Source organism: Mustela nivalis (genome assembly GCF_964662115.1).
Source record: "Mustela nivalis genome assembly, chromosome: 4".
Lineage (NCBI taxonomy): Eukaryota > Metazoa > Chordata > Mammalia > Carnivora > Mustelidae > Mustela > Mustela nivalis.
Genome location: NC_139023.1, coordinates 161,665,549 through 161,691,081, shown reverse-complemented (window position 1 = coordinate 161,691,081; position 25,533 = coordinate 161,665,549). Strand labels below are relative to the sequence as shown.

At 54.8% G+C, this 25,533-nt stretch overlaps 2 protein-coding genes across 6 annotated transcripts; one reads left to right on the top strand and one right to left on the bottom strand.

Moving 5' to 3' along the window:
• Positions 1 to 501: 501 nt before the first annotated feature.
• On the top strand, positions 502 to 16,726 carry FHIP2B (FHF complex subunit HOOK interacting protein 2B). Of its 5 annotated transcripts, none has more exons than XM_082729310.1 (18): positions 521 to 672; positions 4,490 to 4,568; positions 6,791 to 6,963; positions 10,153 to 10,257; positions 10,352 to 10,405; positions 10,700 to 10,927; positions 11,033 to 11,229; positions 11,538 to 11,646; positions 11,869 to 11,945; positions 12,296 to 12,485; positions 12,989 to 13,134; positions 13,233 to 13,361; positions 13,531 to 13,621; positions 13,829 to 13,972; positions 14,327 to 14,467; positions 14,690 to 14,790; positions 15,032 to 15,489; positions 16,269 to 16,726. In XM_082729310.1, exons 1-17 carry the CDS (start codon positions 628 to 630, stop codon positions 15,168 to 15,170), a joined length of 2,148 nt encoding a protein of 715 aa, XP_082585436.1. In that variant the 5' UTR covers positions 521 to 627; the 3' UTR covers positions 15,171 to 15,489; positions 16,269 to 16,726. The 5 variants fall into 5 exon arrangements, with proteins under 5 accessions (XP_082585432.1, XP_082585436.1, XP_082585433.1 ...); XM_082729307.1 differs by having other exon boundaries at positions 10,352 to 10,474; XM_082729306.1 differs by having other exon boundaries at positions 502 to 672; positions 10,352 to 10,474; positions 15,032 to 16,726.
• Positions 16,727 to 18,104: 1,378 nt separating this feature from the next.
• Positions 18,105 to 20,843, bottom strand: NUDT18 (nudix hydrolase 18). The gene is made up of 3 exons (XM_082729332.1): positions 20,541 to 20,843; positions 19,442 to 19,655; positions 18,105 to 19,121 (listed from the first exon to the last, which is right to left on the bottom strand). The coding sequence occupies exons 1-3, from the start codon at positions 20,700 to 20,702 to the stop codon at positions 18,526 to 18,528; spliced, it is 972 nt and encodes a 323-aa protein (XP_082585458.1). The 5' UTR covers positions 20,703 to 20,843; the 3' UTR covers positions 18,105 to 18,525.
• Positions 20,844 to 25,533: the final 4,690 nt, after the last annotated feature.

Below are 25,533 nucleotides of genomic sequence, written 5' to 3'. Positions count from 1 at the left end.
AACCCAATATATCGAGTATGTTACAATTTCAACAAGTCGTCAACGTACAACACCACGAGTGAGCTATTTTATATCTTCTTTTTGTAGTGAGTCTTCAGAACCCGGGGTACTCTTCAGCGCCTCTCTATTTGGACTAGCACGTTGGTTTCAGGGCTCGACAGCCACGTGCGAACAGTGGCTACTGTATCGGAAAGAGGGTGGGGGCAGGGGCGTCTAGAGACTTACAGGACCCACAAACCTTCTCATACCTCGTGGAAGAAACTCCGTGTCCCACCAGCCCTTCTCGCTGCCACCTGGCTCCCCCCACGGGGCCGCGTGAACCTGCTGCCCCGCGGCGCCCCACCACTGCGGGGCCGGGCTCCAGGGCGCACTCCCCACCCCAATTTGCTCTCCCCGGCCGGGCGACGTCTGCGCCCGGCCTCCTTCCCGACAGTGTGAGCGGGGGCCGGGGCCGGGCTGGGGGCGCTGGGTGCCCCCAGCGGGCCGGGGCGGGGCGGGGCGAACCAGGCAGGGCCCCGCCCCCTCGCCGCGCCTCCGGGGCCGCCTCCGCCTGCGAGCTCCGCCGCCGCTCCGCCGCTCCGCCGCCGCCACCGCCGCCCGGGAGCCGAGCCGGGCCGGGCCGCCACCATGCTGAGCCGGCTCGGGGCGCTGCTGCAGGAGGCCGTGGGGGCGGTGAGGCCGGGGAGGCCCGGGCGCGCGGGGCCTGGGCCGGAAGGGCGGGCGCGGGGCGGGGGGAGGAGCCGGCGGGCAGGCCGGCGGAAGGCGCGGGCCCGGCTCGGGGAAGGGACCCCCACCCAGGCCGCGGCGGCCTGTCGCGGAGCCCCCTCTCTCCCCGGTCTCTCCCCGGTCGCGCCCCTCCCGCACAGCCCTTCCTGCTTCCTGTGGCCTCTTTTGCCGATCGCGCCTACTCCCAGCTTCTCTCCAGATCGCCCCAGCCCCTAACCGTTTTCCCCAAATGGCTTCCTATTTTTCCTGCTCCCAGTTCCCAAACTCTTCTGTGCTAGAGGGCTCCCTTGTCACCCAGTAGTTTCTTCCCCGAGGTCCCTAGCCCAGGCGCTTTGCCGTCCTCCTTCCTTCCCCCCGCCTCCCCTACGCTCCTCCCTTCCTGGTCACCTGGGCTGGAAAAATAGATGCCTCTTCCCTTCCTTCTGAGCCCCCAGACAACCCCAAGACCTCAGTCAGGCCGGTGTGTTCTCAGCCTCCGCTTGGGAAGTTCCGGCCCAGATTGGCCACGTCCCCAGGAAGCCTGTGTATATACAGTCCAGGGGTGGGTGGGCGCCTGGCCCAGGAAGGAGCCTGCTGCGAGGCCACAGGGCGTATCCAGAATGTTGTCTCACACCGCAGGCGCGCTGGCCAGAGTGACCTTGAGTCGGGAGCGGCCAGCAATGGGGGGACCTTGGGACGGCCATATGAGGGAGCGTTTGTGTTTGCCATTTCTGTTGGGGTTGAAGGCTGGTCAGAGGCGGGTTCACCTCATTGAGCAAGATAAAAGTGCAGTTTAGATAGAATAAGCCGAATGCCTTCTGTTCAAAGTAACCCTGCCAAGAATCTGTCCGTAAAGTTAACAGTTCTTTTGTCTCAAAGTAGAAGCCCTCCTCTAATTGATCGATTTGCTATATTCTGTCAGACTTGCTCAGGAGAAACAACCTTGTGTTCCATCTCCTTTCTCCCCCCAAAAGAGAGCTTATTATAAATGAGAACAGTCTCAGCCTTAATCAGACTTGTGAAGAAAGTAAAAAGCTCCTCCCACCTCTCCTCCACCTGTCCCAGCCCACCCTTCCTGAGGTCACTGGCAGCCCACCTAGGGAGGGGTTCCAGAATAATCTTGCCTTCCCCTCCTCCTTGTCTCCAGTCAAAACAGCTGTCATCTTAGAAAGTGATGTGACGAACCACTTCATACCCCTCGGGGAAAGCTCCATACCATAGGGCAGGTAGACAGGCCAGAGAGAGCCTTAGTCCTAAGTAGTGACTTTCTAATGCTTCCATTGCGGGCATTTTAGTCTCAGGGGCTGGAGGAGGGACTGGTGATCAAAGGTGGCATTTTTAGGCAGATGATTTTTGGCCCCTGAGTATAGGCTACATAGACAGGGCCGGGGAACTTTGGCTGGCTCTGCGTAACTGTCAGGTCTTCCCCCTGCCTTGTCTCCAGGTTAAGACCCCAGCTGGTTCCTTGACTTCTTGTTAAGGGAGGAAGAGTGCTCCTTCCTACCCTCTTCTGACAAAACAGAAATAGTGATCATTGGAGTTCTTTTAGAAAGTATTCTTTATTATTATTAACAAAGATAACAATTAGAAATTTAATAATTTCTCTTTAACATAAATCATTTGGTACAATGGCTTTGGAGCTATAGTAATTAATAGTAGATTCAGGGGAAGATGATCCCCTTGCTTTGTTCTAACAGTCTGTTCCGTTACGATCTGTCTGCTGACCATCTGTGTTCTCCCGGGCCTCCTGTCCCCACTGGATTGTTCATTTTCAGTGTTAGCCCAGAGTAACGGTTCAGGAGACTGTAAATGAATTTTGAGGCTAGATGAGAGCTCATCATAGCTCTGTAAGATGATTAGTGCCAGTCAAGGCCCGGAGGGCTTTCCTGAGACAAGGAACTATGGAAAGGATGTTAAAAGAGTTTGCTGAGATACTGAGTAAATATGAATGTAATGTAGTCACTAGTGGCAGAGCCCTTTAGGAGCAGGCAGAGCTAGAACGCACAGATTCTGGGCCCTCAGGGAGCTCACAGTCTAGTAGAAGGGAAAGACTCTAATCCCCCAATCACAGTCTCACACAGGATGTGGTTTGACGTGTTGGCTCCATTCGGATGGTGTTTTTGGAATGACCGTGGGAGATGAAGCTCCAGTAAGGATCATGCCCCCCCAACAACTACCCATGAAAGAAGATAAGGTTCCCTGGGCAGATGAGCGTTGGGGGAAGAGTTTCAGGGCCTCTGATTTGGTGTTACTGCTTCTTCCTCCTGTCTTCATGGCCTTCTAAACCATTCTTCCTGCCTTCATCTCCTACACGCAACTGCCTGAAACATGGCTCTGCAAATGTCCTTGAACTCCCTCCCTCCGCCTGCAGGAACCAATCCTGACCCAGTGGCTTGATGTTCACGGACCCCACACTCATCAATCCATCCTTGTCCCAGACACACTCTGTAGAGTTCTTTCCGCAAGAACTGTCTTGCCTTCATCTCTGATTATTGGCCTGGGACTGCTTTCCTCATGTTTTAGTTTCAGGGTAACCTCAGTAAAGCCTTCTCTGTTCCAGTGTTCTTTTCCCATAGGCTATTTTCCACCTGTCCCACATTCTCACACTACTTCCTACAGCTGAGTTACTCGGAGCATTTTTCATATTCTATTCTCTCTGGCACTGGGTCTCTGATGGCCTTGTTTTGCTTATGGTACCTAGCACTGTGTCTTGTACACAGTAGGCACTCAAAAGAGATTTCCTGAATGAATCAGGAGTAGACAGTTCTGCACTTGATCTTAGCCAAAAGGCCAAGAACTGATGGGAGTAGACAGTTCTGTGATGCTGTGAAGTGTGAGGTTAGAGAGACCAAGAACTCTGGTGAGGCCTTTGTGGAGCCAGTGGCCCTTAGCTGCACCAGCTGGACCTCATGGGTGGCCATTTGGCTCTAGACAAGGGTAGGGTGACACAGGGCCTCCTGGGCCGAGGAGTGGCCTGAACAGAGACAGAGAGGTAGAAATGAGCACCTGTGGTACGGGACTATTTGATTACGTATTTTTTCCCTGTAAACGTTTACTCTGCAAGGAAAGAGAACGAATGCTCTTTTCTGGAGTTCTCAGGGAAAGCAGTTGTTACCGGTATGGAGATGAAGAGGTAACTTCTGGAAAAGGGGCATTGCTCATAGCAGAAATAGAATTCCTTGGGGCTGCAGGCTGTGCCTTCCCAGCAACTCCAGCAGCCTGCGGCCCTGGACAAAAGATGCAAGCATGTTCGAAGTAAGACACCTCATGAATATTATGCTAACATTACCCATCTGGCTGAACGAATTCTTTCGATGGCCTCGAACACAGATTTGTGCAGACTCTTGGACAGGGAGGGGCCGGAAAGCTTTGTCTTTGCCTTGTTTTCCCTGTGTGTCATTTTGATTTTGTTGTTTTGGGGGTGCTCTCCTGTTTTCCTCAACATCCCTCTCTGGTTGCATGACCATCTTGAGATGATCTCTTTCTGTGTCCCATCTTCCGTACCGATTGTTCTTAGCTCTCCCAGGCCAGGGACTGTGGTGGAATCATGACATGTAGCAGGAGCACAGCCTCTGGGAGAGAGAGGGGCTGGGAGAAGGGCCAGGAGATTGTCCTGGAGAAAACGTGTTCCTGCTCCCTTGGAGAATCTGGCACCTCCTCCAGGGCCTGGCACTGACCTGAGCCCTGGTAGATGGTGGACCATCCGTTGTGATGAGCGGCAGTGGCACTGGAGCCCGTGGTCACAGTGGCAGCTCCTTACACTGTGTCTCTGCTCTCTTCACAGCGGGAGCCCAGCATTGACCTGCTGGAGGCCTTCGTGGAGCACTGGAAGGGTATCACACACTACTACATTGAAAGTACAGGTGGGGCCCGGTCTCCCCTGGCTAAGGGAGCCCCGCAGGTAGTGGGGAGGAAGGTGTGGGCTGTGTCACCATGCCAGGCAGAGACTCATGTGGCCTGGAGAGGGTGACAAGGGCTGCACAGTGGTGGAGAGTGGGGGCTGGCGCCACCCTGACCTTTAGGATCTGTGTGAGATAGGAGTGGGGACTAGGAAATCGGGCATGTCACTGACCTGACTGCAAGGCAGAGGGTGAGCCCCACTTGCCCCTAGCTTCCAGCTAGGCGGAGTATCCAGGCCTGCAGTCCTCAGGGCCCATGCCCAGGGCTTACTGATGAAAAGAAAAGGGATCAATTCCTCCTCCTTTCCCTGAGCTAACTTAGAGGGCATTTCCCTTACGGAAATCTAGGGTAGGAGGAGAACAAAAGCCAAGGCATGTAACATGTACAGATCCTTCTCCTCCAGCTGACACCCTAGACAGCCAAAGCTTTGGGTGCTCTGAGCCCAGCAGGAGCACTCCCAGAGGGGGTGGAATCTGATTGGCTGCTTTGTAGTCAGTATGTTGGTATTGGTGGATACGTGCTGGTTGCCAGGTAACCCTGTCCTGCATCCCCAGCTTTCTACATCCTGGTTCACACTGGGGTTTGATTCCAGCCTACCCACTTCCTGAAGACTTGATTTCCAGCCTGAGCCAGCCTGAGAAGTTAAAAAGCTGTCTTTGGACACTCTGAGGGACTCCCTAAGTGTCCCTTTTAGACCAGGCTCTGCGATCTTGGCACAGCTAACGTTTGTGCTTGGTCATTCTCTGTGGTGGCAGGCTTCTGGGGGTGCACAGTGGAACGTTTAGCAGCAGCTCCATTGCCATAACTGTGTCTTTCCAAACATGGGCAAATTGTCCTGGGGGCAGAATCACCCTCAGTGGAGAGTGATGGCTTTAAACTGAAGAGCTTTTTTTTCTTTTTTTTGAGATATAGTTGATGTAACATTATACCATGTAACTTGGGGGTACAACCTATTGATTCAATATATGGATATATTGTGAAGTGATCAATACAGTAAGTCTAGTTAATATCCATCACCCTAACTAGTTACCCATTGTTTTTCTTGTATGACAACTTTTAAGATCTACTCTTTAGCAATTTTCAAATATGCAATACTTTAACTATAATCACTGTGCGTATATAACATGCTCAGGACTTATTTATTATTTTTTGTTTTTGTTTTTGTTTTGTTATTTGTTTTTTAGCAGGGGGGTATGAGGGAGAGGGAAAGAGAGAGAATCTTAAGCAGGCTCCACGCCCAGCAAGAGCTTGATGCAGGGCTCGCTCTCACAACCCTGAGATCATGACCAGAGCCAAAATCAGGACTGGGACACCCAATTGACTGAGCCACCCAGGCACCCAGGACTTACTTACTTTTTAATTGGAAGTTTGTACCTTTTAGACTGAAGATCTCTGGACAGAGAGCCCCAGTCTACCAGGATATAGGAAAAGATCCTGAACTGACTCAGGTCCCCTTGGGCCTTTACTGGAACCTGATTCTATTAATTTCCAGAACACTCCCTACACCATAGGTACAGGGATGGGTGAGGTGAGCTGTTGTTCAAAAGCTAGTGCTTTCAAAGTAAGCTAGGGGGTGCTCCAAGGCTTGTCCCAAAGCACTAAAACTTGCTTTATACGGTCTCTGAGACTCTCACCAAGAAAGCCTCTGCTTCTCCATCAAGACCTTTGCACAGTGGAGCAGGTTTGCCTCTGAACTCGTGGTCATGCACAGATTTTCTTCTCCTATGTTAAAAAAAAAATAATAAGTTTCTCCTTTCTGCCTCCTCTGTGTGTAAAAAGGACAAGAGGAAAGCTGCTTTGCCTCTTGGAAAGCTGCTCTGAGACCACTTCACATTCTAGGACGGAGACCCCAAGCCCACAGCTCCTCAGTCAGGCCCAGAGCAATGTACGCCCCAGGGTTAGCAGAAAAAATGATGCCGTCTCCCTCTCTAGAATATGCACACGTTCCCTGCCAGAGGGCTGTACCCTGGGCCTCAGCCAAAAGGTCTTTTGTCTTTTTAAATATAGAGGCACCAGCTGTAAATTTCCATTTTCTCTGGTCTTCGTTCGAAGCCCACTGTGAACCGGGCCTTAATCCAGGTGTACCCTCAGTCTCTCGCTACCTACAGTCCCCAGGGCCTTGACTTCTTCAAGCCAGAGAACCTCTCTTCACCCCACTCACTCTTGTGTCCTGAATCCCTATTAGATGAAAACACCCCCGCCAAGAAAACGGATATCCCCTGGCGGCTGAAGCAGATGCTGGACATCCTGGTGTACGAGGAGAGGCAGCAGACGGCAGCTGGCGAGGCTGGGCCCTGTCTGGAGTACCTACTGCAGCACAAGATCCTGGAGACCCTGTGCACACTGGGCAAGGCTGAGGTGGGCAGGACCCCGGGGAGCCCCTGCATTCCCGGCTCGTCCACTCATGTTCCTGTCACATCGTGTGGTGGACACACTCCCATTGTTCAGTCAGGGCTCATTCAGCGAAGATGTGCTGAGAACCAGCTGTGGGCTGGGCAGGGTCCTCGGTGCTGCAGACACAGCAGCAGCTAAAACACAGAAATTCTGGTCAGCGAGAGGTGGGTCATCAGGGGAGCCCGCACGTGGTCTATTCAACAATGACGGGGTTATGGAGAGCAATGAAGCGGGACGGGGACCTGACAGTGTCGGGAAGGCCCGTTTCAAAGATGGGCACAACTTACTCAGTTGCGCTCCACTTGATGGTGCTTCACAAGGACTGCAGTTTTTACAAGTTGGACTTTGTGGGCAGCCCTACCTTGAGCAAGTCTGTTGGAGCCATTTTCCGACAGTGTGTGTTCACTTCATGTCTCTGTGTCACATGTTGGTAATTACTGGTAATACTTCAGACTTAGTTATTATATTCTTACAGTGATATGTGGTCAGTGATTTTTGATGTTGCTGTTGTAATTGGGAGCACCACAAATAATGCCTCTCTAAGACAGCTCTACTGGCCAGCCATTCCCCTTTTTCTCCCTCTCCTTGGGCCTCCCTATTCCCTGAGACACTGTGATCTTGAAATCTGGCCAATTAATAATCCTGGAATCTGCTCCTGGGGAGGACGCTGGCCTCTAAGTGTTCAAGTGAAAGGAAGAGTCACACGTCTGTCAGTTTAAATCAAAAGCTAGGGGCGCCTGGGTGGCTCAGTGGGTTAAGCCTCTGCCTTTGGCTCAGGTCATGATCTCAGGGTCCTGGGATCGAGCCCCATATCAGGCTCTCTGCTCAGCAGGGAGCCTGCTTCCTCCTCTCTCTCTCTCTCTCTCTGCTTACTTGTGATTTGTCTGTCAAATAAATAAAATCTTTAAAAATTAAATAAAATTAAATAAATAAATCAAAAGCTAGAAATGATTAAGATTAGTGAGAAAGTCACATCAAAAGCTAAGATAGGCCAAAAGCTGGGTCACACAACGAGCAGCCAGGTTGAGAATGCAAAGGAAAAGTTGTTGAAGGAAATTCAAAGTGCCTTCCAGTGGACACATGAACAGTAAGAAAGCAAAACAGCCTTATGGCTGAGGTGGAGAAAGTCTGAGTGGTCTGCATAGACGGGCACACCAGCCTCGACGTTCTGTTAAGCCAAAGCCTGATCCTGAGCAAGGCCCCGACTCTCCAATTCTTCAAAGGCTGAGAGCGGTGGGGAAGCTGCAGGAGAAAAGGCAGAAGCTATGGGAAGTGGGTCTGCGGGGTGTAAGGGAGGAAGCCGTCTCTGTGACGTCAGAGTGCAAGGTGAGCAGCCAGTGCTGGTGTAGATGCTGCTGCAAATTCTCCGGGAGATCCACCGGGATTAGGTGATGAAGGAGGCTACCCAGAGTGACGACTGACGGATTTCCAGTGCGGATAAAACAGCCTCTCTTGGAGGGAGATGCCAGCTAGGACTCTCACAGCTGGAGGGCGGAAGTCAACGCCCAGCTTCGAGTTTCAAAGGACAGGCTGACTCTCTTGTTCTGGGCTCATGCCGCTGGTGACTTGGAGTCAAAGCCAGTGCTCATTGACCATTCTGGAAATCCCAGAGTCCTGAAGAATAGCGCTAAGTCCGCTCTGCCCGTGCTCTGTAAATGGGACAATGAAGCCTGAGCGAAAGCACTTTAGATTACACATGGTTTCCTGAATATTTTAAATCCACTGTTGAGACCTACCGCTCAGAAAAAAGTCTCCTTTTCCCAACACGACTGCTCCCTGACAAGGCGCCTGGTCGGGCACGAGCTCCCAGACTCCATTCTGACACACAGACTCCATTCGAGGATCACTGAACTCTCAAGTCTTACTATTTAAGAAATACCTTCTGTAAGGCTGTGGCTGCCACGGGTAGTGACTCTTCGGATGCATTTGGGCAAAGTAAATTGAAATCCTCTTGGCAAGGATTCACCATTCCAGGTGCCATTAAGAACATTCGTGATTCCTGGGAAGAGGTCAAAATATCAGCATGAACCAGAATTTGGAAGAATTTGATCGCAACCTTCACGGATGACTGTGGCGGGTTCACGACTTCAGGGAGGAAGTCTGGGGGAAAGGGCGAGAGAACTAGAACCGGAAGTGGAGCCCGAAGATGGGACTGAATGGCCGCCCTCTCATGATCACGTAACAGATGAGGAGCTGCTGCTTGTGGATGAGCAGGGAACGAGGTTTCCTGAGGTGGAATCTGCTCCTGGGGAGGACGCTGGGAAGACTGTTGAGAGGAAAACCAAAGATTGAGAGCGTTGTGTGAACATAGTCGATAGAGCAGCGGCTGCAGGCTGGATAGCACCAGCTCTAGTTTTGAAAGAAGTTCTACTGGGAGTAAAATGTATCAAACAGTTTGGGGTGCTACAGAGAAGTCATGCATGAAAGCAAGAGTCCATCCACGTGGCCAACTTCACTGTTGTCTTATTTTAAGAAATTGCCACAGCCATTCCCACCTTCAGCAAGGACCACCCTGATCAGTCAGCGCCACCAACATGGGGGCGAGAGCCTCCACCAGCAAAAAGACTGCGACTCGCTGAAGGCTCAGATGACGGTTAGCAGTTTGTAGCAATATTTTTTTTAAAGATTTTATTTATTTATTTGATAGAGATCACAAGTAGACAGAGAGGCCGGCAGAGAGAGAGGGAGAAGCAGACTCCTCACCAAACAGAGAGCCCGATGTGGGGCTCCATCCCAGAACCCTGGAATCATGACCTGAGCTGAAGGCAGAAACTTTAACCCACTGAGCCACCCAGGTGCCCTGTAGCAGTATTTTTAAATTAAGGTTATGTACGTTGCCTTTTAGATATAATGCAATTGCATAATTAATACACCACAGTATAGCATAAATGTAGTTTTTATATTTACTGGGAAGCCAAAAAATTTATTTAACTTGCTTTATTGCAGTATTCATTGATTGTAATATTTGCTTTATTGTGGTGGTCTGGAAGCAAAGTGTTCAAGGTGTGCCTATAGTGAGGGAAGGAGGCTTCCAGAAAAGGTGCCCTCTGAGCACTGACCATGGGAGGCTGGTGCTGTGGCCCTGTGAGGGGTGGGAGGAGCATTGCCTGCAGTCGGTGGGCTCCACCTTCTGACGGGCACCTTGACCCTCAGTACCCCCCAGGGATGCGACAGCAGGTGTTCCAGTTCTTCAGCAAGATTCTGGCCCAGGTACAGCACCCCCTCCTGCATTACCTCAACGTCCACAGACCTGTGCAGGTGAGACCAGGAGACCAGGGAGGGTCTGAGGGTCAAGCCTTCTCTCTTCTCTGCTACCCCATTCTTATCTGTTTTTAATTTTCTTCCCTTCTAGAAGCTTCTCCGACTTGGTGGGACAGTTCCTGGATCCCAAACAGAAAAGGAGGAGGTACAGTTCACCACCGTGCTCTGCTCCAAGATCCAACAGGACCCAGCCCTGCTCACCTACATCCTGGAAGTGAGCACCTCTGTGAAAAAGAGGAGTGGGAGGGCCCAGATTGCAGGGCAGGCCTCTGAGGCCCTTCTGAGGAAGCAGAGGGTGGAGCAGGTCCTCAGGCGCCCAGGCAGCTTCCCCTCCAGCTCCATGCTGAGGCCCTGACAGCCAGCACATCCTGCCTTCCCAGTGGAGCATCCTGGGCAATGGTCTGCACTGTGACATGGCTTCACCCGACCTTCTTTGCAGGGCAAAAAGATGGTCAGTAGAAAGAAGTCATCCAAAGAGCCCACCACCCTGCCTAGAGAGGCCGCCAGTGTGCAGGACAAGGACCACGCCCACAGCAAGGCTCCTGACATGAGTCCGTGCGGAGCCCGGGCCTTGAGCTCACAGCTGCCTGCTGAGACAGAGGAGCCAGAAGGAGTGGTTGGGGAAAGCACCCTCATCACCGCCCTGATCGGGCTGTGCAAGAGCAAGGTGCCAGCCATCAAGACAGAGTGGGCAGGGACGAGGAGGGTGAACTACTGGGAGGGGTCCAGGGGTTCAGATGTATGTCCCTGAAGTCCTGACCCTGTCCCCTAGAAAGGTCGGGTGGCTCTGAAGGCGCAGGAGAACCTGCTGCTCCTGGTAAGTGTGGCTTCACCTGCCGCTGCCACCTACCTGGTGCAGAGCAGCCCTTGTTGCCGTGTTGTTGCCGAGCACCTCTGCCAGCTATACCAGTCCCTGCCCCCCTTCCTGGACCCAGCGGACATTGCTGCACTAGAGGGCATCAGCTGGAGGTAGGCTCTTGGGGGTGGGGGGAAGCTGGGTTGGGCTATTTTTTAAGTGGCTAGAAGCCCTCCCTGTCCTCTGGTTTTCTAGGAGGGTTGGGGACCCCTGCTGGCCACTCTCTTCCGGAGGGCACAGCCTATCCTCACGGGCTTTCCCTCCAAGGGAACATCACTTTTGCTTCCCCCCTCCTTCTTCCGCCTGGCACTGGCCACAGAGGTTGCAGGGAGAAGGAGGGTGGGCAGGGACGAGGAGGGTGGAACAGATTCTGGAACATCCCTGAGGCACGCCTCACAGCCCCTCCCTTGCTCCCCCTCAGGTTGCCCAGTGCCCCATCCGATGAAGCTTCCTTCCCTGGCAAGGAGGCCTTGGCTGCCTTTTTGGGCTGGTTTGATTACTGTGACCACCTCATCACAGAGGCACATACGGTGAGCAGGGGTGGGTCCCAGTGGGACCCTCTGTGGGGGTGCCCTGCGGTTGACCCCACTCCCTTCCCTGTGTCCACCTTGAGGACCCAGTGGACCTCTCAGGAGCTAGGCAGGGCCCTTGGCCTGCCTATTGTGTTAGACACTGTGCAAGGACACAGTAGTTTCTCAGTGGAAAACTGTCACGGAGGTAAAACGTGCTTAAGACATGTCCTTGGCACCTAGGTGGTTGCCGAGGCCTTGGCAAAGGCTGTGGCTGAGAAGTTTTTCGTGGAGATTCTGCAGCCCCACCTCCTGCATGTGTAAGTATGTGATGTGTCCCGTTCCCTGGGGCTGGCCATGGTCTGGACCCATTTGCTCGCCCCACTGGGCCCCTACTCATTCCTAAGGCCAGGAACTCTTTGGCCAGAGTAACGTGGGTCTGCAGGCCCATGTTTAATGTTTGCCGGGCTTGGCCTCCTGACACACAGGTGGCTCAGAGCCACGTGGGCTGACTCCAGGACCTCAGGAGAGCTAGGGAGCAAACAGAGAAATACCAGCCAAGGCAGAAGGAAATCAGGAAAGGGTTCTGTCACCCCCACACTCATTTACTCCTGGCCATCCCCCACCTGGCTCTCAGTCCCAGGCCTGGCTCAGCGCTCTCTCCCTGTAGCTCTGAGCAGAGTGTCCTGACCTCCACCGCCTTGCTCACGGCCATGCTGCGTCAGCTCCGCTCCCCTGTGCTGCTGCGAGAGGCTGTGGCTTTCCTCCTGGGCACAGACCCACAGCCTGCAGCCCCTGACGACGGCCCCTGCACTCTGTGTGCTCACCTCATCGGGCACTGCGACCACCTCTCGGACGAGGTGAGGCGGGGGAGGGGGGTGTCGTCCTTCTGGCACCCACCAACCAACCCCTGCCCAAGGGGTCTCCTGAGTGTTTCAGCCCTCTAACATCAGCTTACCAGGTGGTACTGCCTTTGAGGCACTGAAATGCACACCCCCCCCAAAACAGTGACTGCTTTTGTCACACAGTGATTTTCTGTGACCAGATGCTTGCTGTGTGATTTTCTGTTTTCCAAACCTATTTCATATTCACTTGGCTTGTTTGAGGCTTGTAGCTACTCCGAGCGAGGTGAGGCTGCTATTCCGTTTTTCAGCCATGGAAACAGAAAAGCCAGTTGGCTCACTTGATAACACACATCAAATTAGTAATAGAACCGGAACCGGGCAGACTTCCAGCTCCCAGACCAGCACTCCCCGCAGAGGACTGCCCCCCACTCTCCCCAAAACCTGCCGCCTGCTCTTATCCGAGTAAGCAATTCCCAGGACCACTAGAACCGGGGTCTCGCTGATCCTTTCTTACCCAGATCAGCATCACCACCCTGCGGTTATTCGAGGAGCTGCTGCAGAAGCCGCACGAGCAGGTCATCCACGGCCTGGTCCTGTGCAACCTGGAGGGCCGCCATTATGTGGCCCGGGGCTCACCCGAGCCCGAGAGCTATGAGGACACCCTGTAAGTGGAACCCTGTGCCTCTGGGAGGCCTCAGGCCGGTGGGACCCTCATGGCCCCCCACACCCCTGCACTTGTTCATTCATTCGTTGATGCCACAGAGATCTGGAGGAAGACCCCTACTTCACAGACGGCTTCCTCAACAACAGCTTTCAGCCCTCCACAAAGCCTCCCCGAGCCCCTGCCACCAACTCGGATGGCAAAACAGCAGTGACTGAGATCGTCAACAGGTAGGGAGCTATCCGGAAATCTCAGCCACTTGAGGTTTGTTCTGTCTTTGGCCATAGCTGGGATGAGGCGCAGCCCAGGAGGCATTGCTCCCTCAGAGCTGGAGATGAAGTGGGGAGGAGCAGGGCAGCCCAGCCAGTGCCCCTCCTCACCTAGGGTCTTGTGTCTCAGTTTCCTCTGCCTGGTTCCTGAGGAAGCCAAGACCTCGGCTTTCCTGGAAGAGACCGGATATGACACATACGTCCACGATGCTTATGGACTGGTGAGTGTTGAGGCCTCTACCAGCGCCCACTTCTTGTCCCTCAAAGCCGGGGTGTTGATAAACTCCACCTTCTCCCTCTGTGATCTGCCCAAGGTGCTCCCTGCTCCGGCCAAGAGCCTCGAGTCCATCCTTCCTCCGTGGTTCCCTCGGTCTTCGGGAGCCTCCTGACCACTGGGCCCACCTCCTCAACTTTCACTCCTGTTTCAGTTCCAGGAGTGCAGCTCCCGAGTTGCCCCTTGGGGCTGGCCCCTGGGCCCCACACCCCTGGACCCTCATGAGCCTGAACGGCCTTTCTTTGAGGGTCACTTCCTCCGAATGCTGTTTGACCGCATGTCCCGGATTTTGGAACAGGTAGCCAATGGGACTGGGCCCCGGCTACAGGGTGAGGGCCCATGGGAGAACTCCAGACAGGTGCCCTGGTGGGGGGTGGGGGTGGGTATTAGAGCCCTCTTTGGTTCTTCAGCTCCATACCCCCTTCCTCCACCCCTCCCCCTTCTCTAGGCAGGAAGCCCCATCTTGCCTCTGCTCCACACGCCTTAACATGTTCTGGCCCTCAGCCCCAGGGAATCCATGACACACACACACACATCACGTGAGACTCCCACCCCCGCACACGTTCACACTGGCCAGGCGCCTTGCTGGGGGAGTGCAAAAAGGCTCGTGGCCCCCTGCCAACCCTCGGCTTGTCCACTGTGTTCCCTACAGCCATACAGCCTGAACCTGCAAGTGACCTCAGTCCTGTCCCGGCTTGCCCTCTTCCCCCACCCCCTTATCCACGAGTACCTCCTGGATCCCTACATCAACCTGGCCCCTGGCTGCAGGAGTCTGTTCTCTGTGCTCGTCAGGGTAAGGATGCCTGAGCCCAGAGGTGTGTGTCGGTGGGGCTGCAGGAAGGGAGGGGACCCGGATGGGGCGGGGTTGGAGCCACAGGAGTGGGTACTCCGGACAGCTCCAGGGGAATGCACAGGCACACACACCCCTCTCCTCCACTGTGCTGCGGCAGAGCTAGGGGGACCCTGCATGAGTGTCACCAGCCCCTACCCCAGCCTTGTCTCATTCCTACTCTAGGTGATCGGGGACTTGATGCAGAGAATTCAGAGGGTACCCCAGTTCTCGGGCAAACTGCTCCTGGTGCGCAAGCAGCTGATGGGTCAGGTCCCTGGGGAGCAGTAAGTAGTAACTGAGGGAGATGGGTGCCTGAGGAGGGATCCTAGGATGGGAAGGCAGACTGCCCAAGGAGAGTGAGAGCAGCATGGGTCAGGGGTGCAAAGAAGGCCCATTGCTGGGCTCCGTCTTCACTCAGGGTGTCTGCCACTAAGAATGTGCCTCATGGACACTGGAATGTCATATTGGGCACACTCCCACCGCCTCCCAGCTGTAACCCCACCACCGCCATCCTGTCTCCCTCAGGCTGGACCACCAGACTCTCCTCCAGGGCGTGGTGGTTCTTGAAGAATTCTGCAAGGAGCTGGCTGCTATCGCTTTTGTCAAGTTCCCCCCACATGGTCCTCACCTGCACCTCTCCCCTCCCCGAGAAGGGCACGTCTGAGCCAGGAGCAGGACAGGAAGGGAGATTTCTCTGCACACCTCGGCCCAAGAGCCGCCTCCCACCTGGCACTGCCACCACCGCCTGCCTCCCAGGCTGGGACTTGGCTCCATGTTCTCTGCATCCCAGGCACCTCTTCCTCTGGGGAGGCCTGGGCTTCCGCTCCCAGGTGGACTCAGGAAGATCCTGGCCTTGTCAGCCACACGAGACTGGGTGTAGGGAGTGGGTCTCCAAGGTACCAGAAGCCAAGGAGCAAAAGAGATGGCCTCCCAGACAGCATGGTGACCTCGGGGCCCTCTCAGGGGAGCTGGGTAATCACCAGGTGAGCACCCAGACCCAAACCCTCATGTGTTCTGTGCCTGACCCCCGAGTCTATGGGCCATTCAGGGCCAAGGCCTGTGGCTCAGTTCCAGGGCACAGAGAGGAGTGAGTGATGGCTCTGAGGCTGGTTACGACTGTAAGCCAAGAGAGATGGGGGCGAAGGAGCCCTGTCTCTGTCACGCTGGGTACCACAGACATTGCTGAAACTTGACATTTTTTCTCCTGCCTTCTTGGCTTAATCCGTGGCGAAGGGGCAGCGGATGGCAGGGGAAGCCCACTCTCCCTGCCCAGCCCTCCTGGAGACTGTTGCAAAATTCCCAACCGCCTCATGGCTGAGAGCCAGAGCATGCTCCGCGCCCGGGCGGGGGCAGCTGCTAATGAGCGCCTTGGTGCGACTGCAGCCAGGGCGGCAGAGGGCTTGGGAAGGGGGGGCAGGGGGCTGGGTGCCAGGCTCCAGCTCCAGCTGGTTTTCTCTCTGGCGCCTCTGAACCCGTCTCAGCAGGTCCTCGACACCTGGGCAGAGGGGCTCAGAGACCGGGGGAGGCCAGGCCCAGCCCTCAGCGCTCCACCCAGCCTGCAGCATCCTCAATGGACTCCTCTCCCCAGAAAGCTGGGGAGCTTGGGACAGACCGCGGCCAGGATACCCACCTGACCCCAGGCCCCCAAGACCTGGTGGGGAGGCGCTGGGGCCCGGCAACCAGTCGTAGTGTTGTTCTCCCTGTGTGCCCTTCATGGCTGGGGCTGCCACCCCACCCGGCCTGAATCTGTCTCAACCTGCAGGAACACACAGGCGGCGCCAGGCATTACCTCACAGTGGGACTGCAGCTGCTGGCTTCGCTCCTGGGCAAGGTAGAGCAGGCTAGAGCCCCTTTCGCTTCCTTTTCCTGCCTGTGCCGCTTCTAGAAGCCAGCCGCAGGTTGCCAGGAGGTGACATGGAAGAGGAGGAACTCGGTGACCTCTCCCTCTCCTGCATTCCTCCAAGCTGGGGAGGACGCTGCCGCGGCTCTGAAGGACACCGTGCGTGTGTGTGCATGTGTGTTTGCGCACATGGGTGTTGGCGTGGGACGGGAGAACACAGCTCATGGGGCACACTGGGTCTGAACTCCTCAAGTCTGAAAATGGCTGAGCATCCGGGAGTCACAGATACTCCCCTCCTCCCTCCCCTTCAGCATTCGCCCTTGTGTCCCCCTGAGATGTGCCCCCAGACGACACAGCAATAAAAGGTTTGCATAGACACAGCCCTGTTCTCCACCCTTCGTGTCCTCCTGCGCGGGACTCCTCTGCTCATTCAGGCCCATCTGCCTCCACAGGAAAGACCAACTGCTTTTCCAGCACTGGAGCGGAGGGAGGTGGTGTGCTGGGTGTCGGGGGTTGGGGGTAGCGACAGGGGTGGTAAACAGAGACAGGCTCTGGCAAAGCACATCCGACGTTCCCCAGCGCCTGCCAGAAACCAGGCCCTTTCTTGGCCAACCAACACTTTCTGCCCAGCTTACCTGCAGCTGAGAGCCAGCGAGCCCTGGAGACACGGGGGAAGAACGGGCCATCTGGAGCACCTGTACGCAAGTCTCATTTTGGGGTGTTTACATTGTGAATTGTGTGAATGCTTTAGTGGACCTCCTGTTTTAAAAAGCCCTCAGGAAGGTAGCTGAGACAACTTCAGGACACAGCAGGTTGAGAACTCAGGGCTGATGAGCGCCTCTTACCTCTGTGCAAGTCAGAATCACTTGGTTTGCTTTTCACAATACCTGTGGAATCGGTGTCTCAGGGTTGGGCCCAGAGCTGTATTTAAAATTCTCCAGGCGATTCTAATGGGCAGGGTTGAAAACCACTGTAGGCTAAATAAAGTGAGAACAAAAGTTGCCCTTCGACAGGGATATGGACTGGTGGGTCCCTCAGATGCTAAGAGAAGGGAACCAAAGAGAAAGTGTTTGATTCCATCATGTAGGAGATGTTTGTCCTCAAAGGGCACAAGAAAGGAAATGGAGGCTTATCCTAGTCGATCAGTGTCAGAGTGGAGTTACCTCAGAAGGGAAGCCTAGACAAGTGTTCCCTTGCTCAGAACCAGAAATCTGTATTACACGCAGTGAGTAGCACACAGTATATTTTCTTTGTTCACTCCCTGTGGTTTTCCCTTAAGTTTTAGTAAAGTTCTCTTTTAAAAAGAGGTTTTTATCATGATTCTGCTGGGCTGAACAGAAAGGGTTATGGTTGAGCTTGGGTTGGAGTTGTAGAAAGGCAGGAGCCTGGAGGCCAGCAGAATGATGCAGGGAGGGAACAAGGAAGCTCAAGGAGATGGAACTCCGCCAAGAGGCAGGACCAGCTCTTCCTATATGACCCCTTGCCCACATGAAGCTTCTGGTGTTCTCACGGTTCAAACGCTGGAGGGGAGGTGGACACATCCCACCCCAGCAGGCCAGAGAAAGCGCCCCAGTGGGCCACAGAGGCTATGGTGGATGGCAGGAAGCCTGCCCGCCCCAGTCACCTGCAGTCTGGGACACCCGCTTGCTGTCTGGGAAGACGTGCGTGACTGTGGTGGGACAAGGGGAGGAGCTTCTTTTTTGATGCAGTCCCCCCTTCCTGCTCACTTCCTCCCCACAGAGATATTTAGACAGGAAGGCAAAGCAAGAACCACCTATTTACTCAGCATGGAGCCCACTCCCTTGGAACAATCTCCCCCAGCACCCCAAGTCCGTGTTCTAAGTGTATGAGAATCCAGGTGTAGGCCTTTACTGAGGCAAGCATGGAAATTGATGAGTAGATAGATGCCCTCTCAGGTTCAGAAAGTTCCCACATCCCCTTAGGGAGTAGTGCCTTCATTTTACCGATAGGGCAATTAGATCCTTGAGCTCTGACCTTTCGGTGCACTGTAGGGACCTATTCCACAGAGAAGGAAATTACCCTGAGAACTAGGAGAATCACCTGCTCCCAATGCAACAAGACCCCTGACTGCCAACCTCCTGCCTCCCCAAAGGAAGGCAGGGCTACGGTGGGGTGGGGGGCACATGTGCCCAGCTCCTTGCACAACGATGGCACCTTCCTATCTGTTGACTGGGACAACAGATGATTCCTGAAGCCTCTGTAAGAGCTGGCTTTGTAGGTCTTCCTCCATCACCTTCCACCAGAAAAAGTTCTCACCCCGAACCTTTGGGGGCTCACTCTGCATCCCTGGGTTCCGAAAAGCCACAGTCACCAGCATATTCAAGCAGATGCCATCTGCATTGTCTTTGCCCAGGTGCTGCAGTCCAAGCAACCCCTTGGTCTCCACCGCCAAGTGGTGCAGGGTGAGGCACTCCTGTAGCAGCCGCAGGATGGCCATCTTGATGCCACCCCTTTGCTCCATGGGAGTGAAGCCGCAGGCAGTGATGGGCAAGTGAGGCATCCCCCCTCTGCCCACCAACACCCACACTGTCTGGACGCTTGTAAAGGTGGCCACGAGCCGCTGGCAGACCAGACTGCAGGGAAGCTCCTGGGGCAGAAGAAGAGGGTGCCTGGCTTGCTGCCGGTACTGGGCAGCCAGCTCTACCAGGTGCAGAATGTCCTGAGCTCGCAGTGGAGTGGGTAGGGAGGTTCGTGGGTACCAGCCAGCCTGCAGGGACTCTGCATCTGCCTCCTTGGAAGTCTTCAGAATTCCACCTGGAGGAGATGTTGAGGATGGGGTGGGGGAAAGGGTCTCTGTTGAGAGATGTGCCTGGTCTGGCAGATTAAATGGCCACCCAAGCATTCGAACCCTGACCCGCCCCAGGGTAGGGGCTAGTAGGCGTTGGTAGGGGCTGGGAGTCACATCCTCAAGCTGGAGATGCCAGGCTTGTACCAGACAGACTAGGGGCTCATATCACTAGAAGACAAGCTGGGGGAAAGGTGTCAGCTGCCACCCCCTCTCCTGGCCAAACACTGCCATAAACTTCAGCTCCCCCCCCCCCCCAGCCAAACACTGCCAAATGGGCAGGCCATACCCGTGGCTCGAGCGAGGAACACAAAGCGGATCCAGGAGGGGCCCCGTTCCTCCACAGACAGCAATGTCAGAGGCTCACAGTGCAGCCCGGCCTCCTCCTTCACCTCCCTTTGCAGTGCCTCCACGATGGTCTCCCCAGGCTCCATTCTCCCTGCGGGTAGGTACCAAGACCCACGGCACTCTTTCTTGGCCTCCTGGATCAGTAGCACCTCATCCTAAAGGGAGAGAGAGGATCCTTGCTGGGAACCTTCCCTAGCCCTGGCATTAGAGCCCATCTCAAATACAGTCAGGAAAAACCCCCTTACTGGTGCACGCCTCAAACGGTCGAGCTCTCCAGGGAGTTGGCCCTTGTGTGCCGGGGGTCGCGGCTGTCTCGCTCTGCAATGTAGCCCTCTTTGCGTTCAGACTTCCATTTCAGAAAGGGGCTAAGATTCCCAGGAACTGTTTCAGGGGCTACGATTTAGGCCCCACGGTGAGGTTTGCCATGTGTCCTGCACTGATTCATGTCTAGATGCCATATGTCTCTATGTATATCTCTCATCTTCCCTGGTGATTTACAAACTGTGGCAGGGTCTCACACTGGGGCCTGAGCTTTGAAACACCCCACCCCCACCCCCACACTGCTCTTACCCATGGCCCTGGCCCCTTCTAGCTGTGGTTGCAGCAGCTTGCACAAGGATGAGCTCAGAAAGAGCACCACACAGTGGGACAGTTCTGAGAGAAGCACAGGTCATGCCATTACTGTCCATGGGACTCAGAGGAGGTCTCCGAGGCACTGGGCAGATACTTGGGCCCACTAGCGGCAGGCACTGTGCTTAAGATTCCAGGGAAAGAGGAATAAGGCCTCCTCTCAAGACACTGAGGCCTAGTGGGAGGAAATGAACAGGCTCCTGGGCCTCAGATGCCTCTTCAGGACAGAGGGACAACCTCAGGGCTGGGCCGCTCGAGGCTCAGATGTTAAGTGTGAGTGAGAGTGCTTTGCAAAACTAGGAAGCACCACGCACTAAGTGGTGGCTGTTGCCGGCAGTTCCTCTGTCCCCACCGGGGCTGGCTGCGCGCTGCGGAGGGCCGGGCGCTGGGCCCGGCGGGCGGACGCTCACCTGCTCGTTGAGGAACACCGCCAGCACCACGTAGCAGACGTCCTTCCGCAGCCGCACAGGCGCCAGGGGCTCCCCGGCCGGCTCCGAGTCACAGCTGTGCACACTCAGCCCCTGGCCCCCTAACACCGCCGCCAGCGCCCCCGCCAGGTCCTCCGAGGCCATCGGGTCCCCTGGGAGATGGCAGACGGGCGCCCCGCAGAACGGCCACGCAGGGCAGGGTGGGAGACGAGTGCGACAGTGGTCCGCTGCCCTCGCCCCCTCCCGACTCCGGCCAGACGAGCTCGAGAATGCGGAAGCGCCCGGAGAGCCCTGTCCGCTGATAGGCTACGCGTCACCGCGGCCTGCCCGGATTGGCTGGCTCGCGTCGATCAATGCGGGGGCGGGGCCAGTCCGTGGGTTAGGAGCCGGGCCTGGCCGGTGGGCGCAGTGGAGCTGCTTCTGCTTTTTAATCAGTTACCCCTCCACCCCCGCCTCTCTCTCCCGACACTGCTAGCTACCAGCCTCGCTAATTCTTCCGGCAAGCACTTGTCCGCGCGGGTTCCGACGATGACGTCATCCTGCCTGCAGGCTGCAGAGCCCCACTGTGGCCAGCAACGATGACTTCACAACAACCCAGATGACATCACGGAGGCCTGGGGCCGTGGCTGGGACCTACTGTTCAACTTTGGTCATACACCTTCCATGGCATGGCCCAAATCGATCACTTCCCAAATAACCTTTCTTCATTAAAAATGTACCACATGTCACCATGGCAGGGGGAACATTAGCTCCTGCCTTGGAGGATAGTCTGACCTTGGGGAGATGGACATAAATATATAATAAAAAGTCAACTGAGAGGTATAAGCCAAGTGCTAAATGAATGGCTTGGGCAAGAGGTGTGACAGGTGTTCAGAGGAGAGAGGGAGCAGGGCTGGGATGGTCAAGGTGTGGCTGGCCATGGGAGGAGGGGATTTGGGCCTGGAATCAGCCAGCCCAGGGTTCATCAGCCAGACCAGCCTTCATCGGTGCCCTGGCCCCTTGTCCACTGCATTTCCCACTCAGTTTTAGGGCGTTCTCCACTGCAGACTGAGAGCCCTGGGAGGGCAGGGACCAGGTCCTGCTCCTTCATCTTTACCCACCCCCACCACACACACACCCAGCTCGCATGACCTGGTGGCCTGGCACTTTGAGAGCAGGGTGTGGGTTGTTTTGGCGAGTTCCGACTTCTCTCCCAGACTGACCTTTCCTCCTCAGAGCTTCCTTTAACCTACTGTCAGGACAGGAATGCAGGGCCAGCTGGAGTGAAACTGTGAAGTCAGACAAGTCTGGGCTCCTCATCCTCAGTTGGGTCTCCCCTTTCCCTCCTGCCAGCTTGGTGTGCCTTCCTTTTGGGAAGGTGTAGATAAAGCATTGGACTTGGAACCAGATGCCCTGCCACAGCTTACTGGTTGGCTCTGAGCCTCTGGATGAGTTGTGAGCCTCAGTTTCCTCATCTGTAGACTAGGCTCATAATAGCCTTTCTTTCACAGGGTTGTTGGGGGAGGTGAGACATCACAGGAGGAGCTCTGTAGACTGTCCAGTGCAGGTCATGGTGACCAGGCAGCCTGGCCCTCAGGGGGAGCCCTCCGGGCCACAGCACTTGTTGCTGACACAAAGGCCCACTGTCATGAAATATGACTACAGGACCGCCACCTAACTAAACTCTCAGGTATTCCAGCCACACCAGACTGGCCTCTTCAGGCCCCTTTTACATAGGGAATTGACAGCAAGTTCCCTGGGGATAGGGCCTGTGGTAGGTGGTAGGGCATCCCTGCTGGGCCCACAAGCTTTTGAGCCACTTGGTGAATACTGCTGACCACAGCCCTATCCAAGACCCCTCTCCTCCCAAACGCTGGAACTCATGGGGCTGAGTTTGGCCCCGGGGACTGCAGAGCAACTTGTCAACATACTTGTGTGTGAGTGTCTGCACATCGGTTTTCACATCTGTGAAGTGGGAACAGCGTTGGTCTCAGACTCCTTTCTGCCTCCCAGGGATGATTTGAGAGAGAATGAGGTCATGTCTGGCAGGGCTCTGAGAGCCTCAGAGGCAGCCTAAGATAAACACCAGACTGCCTGGAAGAGCAGACTGCAGCAAAACCCCGCTTCACTCCCCCATATCACTGGGAAAAGCACTCCTCCCCTGTTAAGTGGACCTAATCACCCCTGTGGCGAGCAGCACAGGAGGCAACAGGAAAGCCCCGTGTAAGCTGAAAGGGCTGCCCAGGCAGAGGCCCCTCAAGGCTGTGTACCCAGCCCTTCTGGGAGTGCTGAAGGAAACAGGACAAAGTAGACTTTCTCAAGGCATTGGTTGGAAGACAGCACACACCAGACCAAGGCAACAGAGGTCCTAAGACCCATAGGAGAAGCCGAGGGTGGAAAGGGGCTGACAGAGAAGTCTCCAGAACCAGAAACAAAGAAAGTTCTCCGTGAGAGTTCACTCTGCATCCTCCCTTCCCAGAGAGGGTGGAGCACTGGCTTGGTTGGGGGGAGGGGGTTGGCTGCGTGGCCTGATGGGCAAGAGCTGCGGGACTGGTAGATCGCCTTGTGCAGTACTCCCAGCGCCCACAGGAACAAACCCGGAGGAAGCCATTTCCGAGCACGTGGACGCACACGCGTGTGAGCACATGCGCAGGAAGGCCGTGTAGGCAGCCTTGGAAACAGGGCGGGAATGGGCAGACAGGGTGGGGCAAGGGCGTCGTCAACTGTAGAGGCCTACACCAGGCAACAGGCGCAGTCCCCTTGCAAAGCAGGAGGTTGAGGAAGGCAGTAGCCCAAGGTGCAGGGAGGGGAAGGTTTGGCTCAGCCCGTGCCTTGCCACTAGCTTGCTGAAGGACCTTGGGGGAGCCCTGTCTGCCCTCTAGGCCATCTGTAAGATGCAGCCTTAGGTGGATCCTCAAACAGAAAATGGACATTGGTTGGAAACTGGTGAAATCCCAGTTGGGATTGGTTGGTTAATAGTGTATGGATAAGGACTTCTTGTGTTGATTACTGTGTCATCTTTGTGTAAGATGTTAACAGGAGAGGAAGCACGAGGAAGGGTAATCAGGAACTTTCTGCACTGTATTGTGACTTGGCTGTAAATCTAAAATCTCAAAATCAAAAGTCTAAAAACGTACTTTATAAGAAAAAAGAGGCACCTGAGTGGTTCAGTGTGGTAAGCATCTGCCTTTGGCTCAAGTCATGGTCTCAGGGTCCTGGGATAGAGCCCCTTGTCTCACTCCCTGGTCAGCCGGGTGTTGTCTTCTCCCTCTCCCACTACCCCTCCCCTGCACTTCTTCCCCCACCCCTGCCCCTCAAATAAATAAATAAATAAATAATATATATATTTTTTAAAAAGGACAAGGAAAAATTTGGCACTGATTAGCCACATGCTGCAGTCACTTCCAGCTCTTAGAGCTGTGCTTTGGTGACATGTGGACCAGTGAGAGAGGCAGAAGCAGAATATGAACAGTGGGATGCTGGGAGAAGCAGAGGCCCCAAGGGCAATCCTCGCCTAGGGGTGAACCAGCTGAGCCTCCATGAGGAAGAGGGCCACCAGGTGCCCCCAGATGCCCCCAGGTGTCTCAGGGTCAGTCTCCACCTGGACTGACTTCCTGCCCAGGGCCAGTCCTGGAACATTTGGTCCACCTGCTGTTTACAAGCGTCAGACCCCATATGCCCTTAAGGGTGCTGTGGCCTGCCATGAGATGGGGGTGGGGGGTGGAGAGGTCTGTGGAGAAGAGAGAGGCCTGGTGACTCGGCCGTCTTTGTCTTCCCACGAGAAGGACCCTATGTTGGGGTTTTGGAGTGAAATTAGCCATGTAAAATGAAATGTAGATAGGGAAGGGTCACTCGGTGCCACTTGGAACATAATCAGCTATAAAGTGTCTGTGTTGGAAGGACAGAGAAGACAGCAAGCCCATCTGCAAAATCTGTGAAGGGCTGAGACTAATGTAAATGAGGCTATAGTCAGAAAGCTTGGTTCAAACACCGATTCTGTTGCTAAAACTGCTGTGTGACCTTGGGTGACTCACTTAACCCCAGCCTGTCTCTCTTCTCTTCTGTAAAATATAAATAAATATAAATAAATAATGTCTGCCTCAAAATCATGGAAAGGGGTTACATAAGATCGGTTAAATGAAAACAGTGACAGAGTAAAGAGCTGCTTGATTTTCTTTTTTCTCTATCCCATGAAAATATGAAAATAACCTAGCTCTGCAAACAATGAAGAAGCCAGATTTTTTTTCTTTCAAATGAGGGATGGTTATGTGAATCACAGCGAAGCCACAGAAGGGAACACAAACAGCCATTTAAAATGAAGGTTAGGTAGCAACACAGAAAATGACCACAATACAGTGTCAAAAGGAAGAAACCAAGTACAAAACAGACCAACTCAGTCATGTATAAAACAACTCCTTGGAAAAAATACGAGGAAATACACCAAAATGTTAATAGTGGTTGGGTTGGGGTTGAGTGGAGATGAACTTACAGGTGACTTTTTCCTATTTTTTAAATGTTCTGAAAGTCTATGAAATTTATAATAAAAAAGTTTTATTTCATAAAAAACACCATTCCCCAAACCACTGTAGGAACAGTTAGGTACCCCAAGAGTCGCAGTTTGCTGGCACTGCGATATACAAGGGCATGCGAGCAGGCAGAGCCGCAGAGGGCCCCGGGGCAGGGGGGGGGGGGCTGTCCAGTGTCGCAGGCAGCAAGCCAGTCCCTGGGAAGCGGGCCTGGGGCCAGCCACGGGCACGGAGGGCAGACGGCTAGGCAAGAGCTCTTCTGGGCCACACTCCCAGAGCTTCAGGTCGGGTCAGACAGGAGAGCTGGGGTAGCCTGCAGTCCCTGGCAGGCTGGGGCTCCCAGATCTCCGTAGCCCTAGCGCGCACAGGAAGGCTGCCATGCCGCTGAACCCTAGGGCTCTGCCTTGTCCACAGTCTGCTGCCAGGAGCATCCTCAGGGCAGACCCCTGGAAGGTTCCATCTGCTCCTCA